Source organism: Phoenix dactylifera, chromosome 2 (genome assembly GCF_051530095.1).
Source record: "Phoenix dactylifera cultivar Ajwa chromosome 2, Ajwa_hap1_PhDact_Kaust_v1.1, whole genome shotgun sequence".
In the NCBI taxonomy this organism is placed as follows: domain Eukaryota; kingdom Viridiplantae; phylum Streptophyta; class Magnoliopsida; order Arecales; family Arecaceae; genus Phoenix; species Phoenix dactylifera.
In genome coordinates this window covers 16,508,087-16,518,106 of record NC_143191.1, presented here as the reverse complement: position 1 = coordinate 16,518,106, position 10,020 = coordinate 16,508,087, and the positions used below count along the sequence as shown (strand labels likewise).

At 47.4% G+C, this 10,020-nt stretch overlaps 1 protein-coding gene across 1 annotated transcript; it reads left to right on the top strand.

Annotated features, from left to right (window-relative positions):
• Positions 1 to 2,017: 2,017 nt before the first annotated feature.
• LOC149768225 (uncharacterized) lies at positions 2,018 to 3,121 on the top strand. Its single transcript, XM_089927778.1, has one exon. The coding sequence runs from the start codon at positions 2,018 to 2,020 to the stop codon at positions 3,119 to 3,121; it is 1,104 nt and encodes a 367-aa protein (XP_089783904.1).
• Positions 3,122 to 10,020: the final 6,899 nt, after the last annotated feature.

The window sequence follows — 10,020 nt, the reverse complement described above, 5'->3', positions numbered from 1 at the left end:
TCACCTCTCGGCCTTCCCCCTCTTCTCCGGCATTACTTCGGAGAAGGGGAGAAAGGGGACCGGCCTCCCGCCGCCGCTGCCCCGAGGGAGGAGCCCCGCTTCGGCCGGTGGATCGGAGGGCGCTCCATCTCTCCGGTTGTCGGCGAAGGAGGGGGATGAGCCGGAAGACGAAAGGGAGCCGGAGGAAGGGAGAGATGGAGAGACACGGGCGAAGAAGGGGGGGGGCGAAGCCTCTGGAAGCTCCCAGAAAGGAGAAAAAAAAAAGGGGCGGCCTTAACGGGTCTGCCAAGCGGGTCGGATCCGAGTCCGGATCCGAAACCCGTTAGGCCCAAATAATTTAAATTAGCTGGGTTGAATCCAAGTGGACCCGAATTCTAAATTGGGCTAACCTTAATTTAGGTTAAGCATAGGTTCAGTTGGGTCCGCACTCAATTCAAATTAAATTAATTTACTGGGCTCGGGCTGGCCTTAGACCGAACCCAAAGCTGGACCCACTCTAATTAAGCTAAGTGCAGAGGACCTAATTGGTCCCTGCAGACCAATTAAACTGGAATATAAGCCCAGTTAAATTGGGCTAAGTCTGGACAGGCCCAAACTACAAATTGGGTCAAATCCGAACCGGATTAAGCCCAGATAGACTTGGGTCCGAACCCAATTAAGCTGGGTTAGTTCCAACAGACCCAATTGAATATAGATCAGGCCCAATTTAAGCCCAATTATGTTGGCAGAAAGCCAAATTGGCTAGAAAAAGGATGGACCTAACCACAAACCCGACCAAACCCTTTCATTAAAGGCCCAATTAGGCCTTGTAAACCCAAAGGCTTCAAGTTGGGTGAATTGAACTGGGCTAAAATCCTTGGTTGGGATACAAACAAGTCCATAGTAAGATGAACGAAATTTATGTTAATTAGAGGATAATGTGGGTCTTGCAATGTGATTTAGGAATCAAAGACCCATCGTCCGGACCCAAGGAATTGGAATACTACTTATTGTAACTAACCTGTTCTAATCATGTTATGGATCATGTCATGTTTCCTAAGCATTTTTTTTAAGTATATATGTTTCATGCATGATATGTTACGATGCATAAGTAACTTGCCTGATCTCATAAGCTATGGCCATGTATGCAACATGATTATGCTGATATTTTAATCATGCATGTAAGTTTGTATAATCTTAGCTAGCCAAGAGGCACTATAATGGGCTCAAAGATGCTACTGATCGAATGCAACTGAGCTGGCCTTGCTAGTGGCCGAGAATGACTTAGCTGGCCTTGCTAGTGGCCGAGAATGACTAGCTGGCCCCGCCAGTGGCCGAATGGACTTCGCAGTAGCATCCGAGAGAATGGACCACGGCATGCCGGGGCACGGTTAGATATGCATATTTTGTGAAAATTTTTGTGACTTGCAATACTGCTTTGCTTAATTTGCTCACATATTATGCCATGATAATTGTTAGATAAATATGCATGTCAGCTTCTCAAGCCCTGATAAACATGTTTAGCCGACTAGTTGATCCGGTAGGATTATGCAGGATTACTTACTGAGCCGTGTAGCTCACGTCTGTTTATTTTTTATTTTCTTTCAGATCCTCACCAGTGACCGCCATCAGATATATTTTTATTTTGTTACAGAGCTTCGTTATTTTTGGAGAAGCTTATATACTTTTGTACATTTAAACAACATAGAAGTTCTGTATTTTTGGTATCAAATTCAAGGTTGTACTGCAAATATTTTAATTTATAAAAGTTTTAATCCTATTGGCTACCTGTTACCCCTGTATGAGGCTGCGTGCTACTGTGGGCGATAGTCGGCAATAGTACGGCCGTGTCACGGATCCGGATCCAGGGCGTGACATCTTGTGGTATCAGAGCCTTAGGTTAAATAATAGAATAACCATAAAATACCTGAGAAAATGGGTAGTTAAGAATGTCACCGTCATGAAAAATGCTATAATATGCTAGTTTATCATAATCTCACTTTAAAAATTTTGACTGCTAGGCGATCATTTGAAAGACATGGACGACGACAGGAGACCACCCTCCCCGGAGCCCAGCGAGCAGTCAGTTCCTCCGGATACTCCACGGTCTGCAGCAGGTCAGGCAGGCCTAGCCGGAGTATATCAGCTCATGGCACAAGTGCTGCAACAGCAACAGATGATGCAGCTGGCCGCTATGCCTTCGGCAGACTCCTGCTACGAGAGGTTCCGCCGACTGAACCCCCCAACCTTTGAGGGTGGGCCTGACCCCATGGCGGCAGAAGCATGGATCCGGGAGATGGAGAAGATGTTCCGAGCCCTCCACTTTTCCGATGAGGTGACGGTCCGACTGGCGATCTCTATGCTGAAAGGGAACGCCGAGTACTGGTGGACGGCCATGGAGACGGCTTATGCCGTCGACGGACTCACCTGGAGGGACTTCAAGAGGCTGTTTTACAACCAATATTTTTCGGACTCAGTCCACCAGGCAAAGCAGAATGAATTCTTGGCGCTGACCCAGACCGACCAGATGTCTGTTCTGGAGTACGCCAATAAATTCAACGAGCTGGGACGATTTTGCCCCCAGTTCATGGAGGAGGAGAGAAGTAAGGTAAACAGGTTCGAGCAGGCATTGAGGTACGGAATTCGGTCCCGAATATCCTCCCATCTGTTCTCGAGCTACCAGGATGTACTGGACCGAGCCTTGAAGGTTGAGGCCGACCTGATGCGGTCCGGAAGAGAGAGGGAGGACTTGAAGAGGACCCGATCGTCGGGAGCACAGAGTAGTGGGTCCGGAGGCAGCAAGGGGTCTGTGCCCAAGAAGAGACAGAGCAGAGGCTGCCCCACCTGTGGCAAAAACCACAATGGTACCTGCTTGAAGAAGACCGGGGGTTGTTTTTCTTGCAGGCAGACAGGACACATCGCCCGCGACTGCCCGAGTCGGAAGAAGGACGAGCCCAGACATACTGCACCGGAGGACCAGAGATCGAGGGGTAACCCTCGGGTTTTCGCACTGACTCGACAGGATGCCAGTGCTAGCGATCAGGTGGTGACAGGTACACTTCTGGTCAACTCAGCCCCTGCCCTCACTCTATTTGATTCTGGTTCTACGCATTCTTTCGTGTCAGTTAGCTTTTCCAGATAATTACATAGCATACCTGAGAAATTAGTGGAACCATGGCATGTTGCTACACCCCTTCAGAAAACCGTAATTATTGACACTAAATATAGAGACTGCATAACTCAGATAGGGGAAAGAGAGTTAGAGACAAATCTTCTGCAGCTTGATATGCAAGTTTTCGATATTATTTTGGGCATGGATTGGATGTCTCAGTACCATGCTCATATTGACTGTTATCATAAAAGGGTGGTATTTCGGATACCTGGGGAGCAAGAATTTTTCTTTCAGGGCGACATACCCCTTCCGGGTGCTCCTACACTGCACTTTATTTCCGCTTTGAAAGCTGGAAAGGCTCTGAAAAAAGGGTGTATGGCCTATCTGGCCTGTGTAACGGATACTCAAAAAGAGATCAAACTGGAAGACATTCCAGTAGTTAGAGAATATCCGGATATCTTTCCGGAGGAATTATCGGGATTACCCCCAGACCAAGAGATCGAATTCGCTATCGACCTCGCACCAGGAGAGGGGCCAGTCTCCAAGGCTCCTTATCGGATGGCCCCTACTGAGTTAAGGGAATTGAAGATACAACTACAAGAACTCCTGGACAAAAAGTTCATCCAGCCCAGTGCGTCGCCATGGGGAGCTCCTGTCCTGTTTGTGAAAAAGAAAGACGGGAGTATGCGGCTATGCATCGATTACCGGGAAATGAACAAGATAACCATAAAGAACAAATATCCCCTAACCCGGATCGATGACCTGTTTGATCAGCTGCAGGGCGCCCAAGTCTTCTCCAAGATAGATTTGCGGTCAGGTTACCATCAGTTGAAGATTAAAGCTGATGATGTGCCAAAAACTGCATTTCGAACCAGGTATGGGCACTATGAATTTCTGGTTATGCCTTTTGGACTGACCAATGCTCCGGCTGTATTTATGGACTTGATGAATAGAGTCTTTAGGCAATATTTGGATCAGTTTGTGATAGTTTTTTCGACGACATTCTAATCTACTCAAGGAGCAGAAAGGAGAATGAAGACCATTTGAGGGTGGTGCTACAAACCCTTCGAGAGAAAAGGCTGTACGCCAAGTGAACAAATGTGAGTTCTGGCTGGACAGTGTGGCGTTTCTCGGCCATGTGGTCTCCAAGGAAGGAGTGTCAGTGGACCCCAAGAAGATAGAAGCGGTGGTGGACTGGCCTCGTCCTACCAACGCCAAAGAAATTAGAAGCTTCTTGGGATTAGCCGGGTATTACCGGCGATTTGTAGAAGGATTCTCCAAAATAGCTACTCCCTTGACCCATTTGACTAAGAAACGAGCCAAGTTTATCTGGGACGACAAGTGTGAGAGAAGCTTTCAGGAGCTTAAACAAAGGTTAGTTTCTACCCCAATTTTAACATTGCCGTCCTTAACTGGAGAATTTACCATCTATAGTGATGCTTCCAAGAACGGGCTAGGCTGTGTGCTGATGCAAGATGGTAAGGTGGTAGCCTATGCCTCAAGACAGCTGAAACCCTATGAACAGAATTACCCGACACATGACCTGGAGCTGGCCGTAGTGGTGTTCACCTTGAAACTTTGGAGACATTATTTGTATGGCGAACACTGTGAGGTGTACACCGACCACAAGAGCCTAAAGTATATATTCACCCAGAAGGAATTGAATATGAGGCAAAGAAGGTGGTTGGAACTCCTGAAGGATTATGACCTGAGTATTAAGTACCACCCAGAGAAGGCCAACGTGGTGGCTGATGCCCTAAGCAGCAAGTCAGTAGTGGGCCCCGCCGCATTACTCACCACTCAACCACAGATTCAGAAGGATCTCGATAAACTGCGGGTTGAGGTGGTTACCCGAACTGCAAGAAGTCTGCTGGCCACTTTGAGTATACAACCAACATTGATCGACAGAATAAAAGTTGCCCAGCAGTCTGATGAGCACAACTGTCAGCTCAAGAATGAAGTGGAGAAGGGGTTACGACCCGAGCTCCAAATCCACCCAGATGGCACCTTGAGGTTTGGCCACCGATTATGTGTTTCGGCAGATGTTGACCTAAAGAGGGAAATCATGGAAGAGGCCCACCAATCCCGTTTCTCTATTCACCCGGGCAGTACTAAAATGTACCGAGACCTTCGGGAACATTACTGGTGGAAGGGGATGAAGAGAGAGATAGCTGAGTTTGTGGCCCGATGTTTGACCTGTCAGCTAGTAAAAGCAGAGCACCAGATGCCGGCAGGGTTACTAGAACCAATAGAAATTCCAGAATGGAAGTGGGAACACATCACGATGGATTTTGTTACAGGACTCCCCAAAACGGTAAGAAAGAATGATGCAGTGTGGGTGATTGTTGATCGCCTCACAAAATCGGCTAATTTTCTACCTTTCAGAATTGGAACCCCTTTGGACAAACTGGCCCAATTATACATCAACGAGATTGTACGCCTGCACGGAGTACCAGTAAGCATCATTTCAGATCGCGACCCCCGATTCGTATCCAGATTCTGGGGAAGCTTTCAAAGGGCTATGGATACCGGACTGAGGCTCAGTACAGCATACCACCCCCAGAGTGATGGCCAGTCAGAGCGGATAATCCAAAATCTGGAAGACATGCTGAGGGCATGCACGGTGGACCTAGATGGAAATTGGGATAGTCATATACCACTGGTGAAATTTGCTTATAACAATAGTTACCATTCCAGCATCCAGATGGCTCCATACGAAGCTCTCTATGGGAGAAAATGTTGATCCCCCTTACATTGGGATGATGTCGGGGAGCGGAAAATGTTGGGCCCCGAACTGGTCCAGCACACTAGAGACAAAGAACTCTTGATTAAGCAAAGGCTTCAGGCCGCCCAAGATAGACAGAAAAGATGGGCTGACAGAGGAAGAAGGGCCTTGGAATTTTTGGAGGGAAACTTTGTCTTCCTAAAAATTTCTCCATCGAAGGGTATTATCCGATTCGGAAGACACGGCAAGTTAAGTCCTCGCTACATCGGCCCATTCGAGATTCTTGCCAGAATAGGCAAGGTTGCCTACAAGTTGGCCCTACCCCCAGAGCTATCAGGTGTACACGACGTCTTCCATGTCTCTCTATTACGAAGGTACGTTCCGGATCCCAGCCATATGGTGCCACATGAGCCTCTACAATTAAATAAAGATTTAACCTATGAGGAGGCTCCCCTGTGCATTTTCGACAGAAAAGAACAAATCCTCCGAAGGCGCACCATCCCCTATGTAAAAGTCCAATGGACCAATCACACTGAAAGGGAGGCTACCTGGGAATTGGAGGAAGAGATGCGACAATGTTACCCTCAGCTCTTCGAGAACCAAGGTATGTTTAATTTCGAGGACGAAATTTAATTAAGGGGGGAAGGATGTTCCGGGCCCAATACAGACTGGGCCCAATACTGTAGGGCCCAGTAGAAAAGTATTGGGCCAGGGTGAAGGGTTAGCAGGCCTTGTAGGCCTAGGAGGAGTAGACGGCCATCTTCCCCGAGGGCTGAAAGGACAGGACCACCAGATGGCCAATAGAGAGACCCCCATAGGCATGCACAACCAGAGCCCGCCACCTCCTCCTCCTCGGCAGCTGAGCCTTGAGCTGGCCTGAAGAGGGGGGGCAGCTGGTGGCTCCCGGAGCTCTGAGGAAGGAGAGGATGCCACCTCTCCTTGGGGTCAAATCCTAAGCCAAGCTTTTTATAGCCCTAAAGCCTGCTAACCCCTAATCTTGGATATACCCTCCTAAGCCTCTAACCTTCTGTAATTCCTGTACCAGAGGGCTAGGCCCTGGAGCTGGAGGTAGAAGGCACCCCGCAGCCCTAGGAGAGGAAGGAGGGACTGTGTACCGGTGACACCGCACCACTCCGACCGACCACAACAAGGTAAGAACCACTATAAATAGGACTTAGGTGAGAAAAGAGTGGGGAAACCTCCCTCTGTGGGGGTGTTCTCCTCTTAGTTCCATCTGTGAAGCAGGGGGGAGGAGACCGGCTCAGAGAAGACCGGCACAAAAAAAAAAGAAGAGAGAACCTCAGGCCGGACTCACGGGCCACGGGCCGGACCCACAGGCCGTGGGCCGGCCTGAGAACGGCCCAAGCCTGAGCCCAACACCACCCGGGCCGAGCCCAGCCGGACTCGGCCTGCGGGTGACAGGCCCCGACTGTGGCTGCCCTAGGGCAGAGGGGCAGCCAAGGGCCGCCGGGTCTGCCGTGCCGGCGACCGAAGCGGTCTCAAGGCCGCCAGCCTCAGCCCCATCTCTCCGCCGGCCGAGAGGTGGTGGCATGACTTCCACGAGAAGAAGGAAAAAAATATAAAATATAAAATACTTACCTCGGGCCACGGCCTTACCTAGCCGTGGTCGGAGCCGGTGAAGACCCCCGGAGAAGGTCCAGCCTCGACCTCACCTCCCGGCCTTCCCCCTCTTCTCCGGCATTACTTCGGAGAAGGGGAGAAAGGGGACCGGCCTCCCGCCGTCGCTGTCCCGAGGGAGGAGCCCCACTTCGGCCGGTGGATCGGAGGGCGGTCCATCTCTCCGGTTGCCGGCGAAGGAGGGGGATGAGCCGGAAGACGAAAGGGAGCCGGAGGAAGGGGGAGATGGAGAGACACGGGCGAAGAAGGGGGGGGGGCGAAGCCTCTGGAAGCTCCCAGAAAGGAGAAAAGAAAAAAAAAAGGGGGGGGCCTTAACGGGTCTGCCAAGCGGGTCGGATCCGAGTCCGGATCCGAAACTCGTTAGGCCCAAATAATTTAAATTAGCTGGGTTAAATCCAAGTGGACCCGAATTCTAAATTGGGCTAACCTTAATTTAGGTTAAGCACAGGTTCAGTTGGGTCCGCACCCAATTTAAATTAAATTAATTTACTGGGCTCGGGCTGGCCTTAGACCGAACACAAAGCTGGACCCACTCTAATTAAGCTAAGTGCATAGGACCTAATTGGTCCCTGCAGGCCAATTAAACTGGAATATAAGCCCAGTTAAATTGGGCTAAGTCTGGACAGGCCCAAACTGCAAATTGGGTCAAATCCGAACCGGATTAAGCCCAGATAGACTTGGGTCCGAACCCAATTAAGCTGGGTTAGTTCCAACAGACCCAATTGAATATAGATCAGGCCCAATTTAAGCCCAATTATGTTGGCAGAAAGCCAAATTGGCGAGAAAAAGGGTGGACCTAACCACAAACCTGACCCAACCCTTTCATTAAAGGCCCAATTAGGCCTTGTAAACCCAAAATTGCTTTAATTAAACCCAAAGGCTTCAAGTTGGGTGAATTGAACTGGGCTAAAATCCTTGGTTGGGATACAAACAAGTCCATAGTAAGATGAACGAAATTTATGTTAATTAGAGGATAATGTGGGTCTTGCAATGTGATTTAGGAATCAGAGACCCATCGTCCGGACCCAAGGAATTGGAATACTACTTATTGTAAGTAACCTGTTCTAATCATGTTATGGATCATGTCATGTTTCCTAAGCTTTTTTTTTTAAGTATATATGTTTCATGCATGATATGTTACGATGCATAAGTAACTTGCCTGATCTCATAAGCTATGGCCATGTATGCAACATGATTATGCTGATATTTTAATCATGCATGTAAGTTTGTATAATCTTAGCTAGCCAAGAGGCACTATAATGGGCTCAAAGATGCTACTGATCGAATGCAATTGAGCTGGCCTTGCTAGTGGCCGAGAATGACTTAGCTGGCCTTGCTAGTGGCCGAGAATGACTAGCTGGCCCCGCCAGTGGCCGAATGGACTTCGCAGTAGCATCCGAGAGAATGGACCACGGCATGCCGGGGGCACGGTTAGATATGCATATTTTGTAAAAATTTTTGTGACTTGCAATACTACTTTGCTTAATTTGCTCACATATTATGCCATGATAATTGTTAGATAAACATGCATGTCAGCTTCTCAAGCCCTGATAATTATGTTTAGCCTACTAGTTGATCCGGTAGGATTATGCAGGATTACTTACTGAGCCGTGTAGCTCACGTCTGTTTATTTTTCATTTTCTTTCAGATCCTCACCAGTGACCGCCATCAGATATATTTTTATTTTGTTACAGAGCTTCGTTATTTTTGGAGAAGCTTATATACTTTTGTACATTTAAACAACATAGAAGTTCTGTATTTTTGGTATCAAACTTCAAGGTCGTACTGCAAATATTTTAATTTATGAAAGTTTTAATCCTATTGGCTACCTGTGACCCCTGTATGAGGCTGCGTGCTACTGTGGGCGATAGTCGGCAATAGCACGGCCGTGTCACGGATCCGGATCCGGGGCGTGACATAATATGTTCATGCTGGTAGATGATGGAGAGCATTGGTCTCCTTGTTTAGTTGTGTATCATTTTACTCAGCAGGGAATTTCTTTCCTTCAGAGAAAGGGAAGACCAACCCCGCACATCAATTACCCACCTTCAAATACTTAGAGATGCACTCTCCAAGATTCCAACCTCGGACATCTGATTGCCAAGCAAATGTTGTTAGCAATATATTACCTAAATAAGCAAATAAATCTATAATTACAATTAATAGAAAATCTTAAAAGAAATAATATATATATATATATTATTTGGTATCAAAATAAATCTATTTTAGCACAAAAGATATCTATTCTAATACAAAATAAATTTAAATCATTAAATTGTAAATACTACAAATCTACTAATATTAAATTTGAAATAAAGGTAAGAATAACTTGCCTGATTGAAGGCAGGTCGAAGTGCTTAGACGATATCCTTAAGAAGTGTTTGCCTCTACGTACGGATCTTCCGGCAATCCTTCTCAGAGATATGATGACCCAAAAGGTTCTTTTTTGGTACGTCTCGGAAGAAACCAAAACGAACCCCATCGGACTTACAGATCTAGCAAAAAACAAAATAAAAAGAATAAAATAAAATATGCTGAATAAAAGTGCAAAAATAAAAATCAGAAG

Bases quoted from the DNA above. Each gene is read 5' to 3' on its own strand.
- LOC149768225 (XM_089927778.1), top strand. From the start codon at position 2,018: ATGGACGACGACAGGAGACCACCCTCCCCGGAGCCCAGCGAGCAGTCA.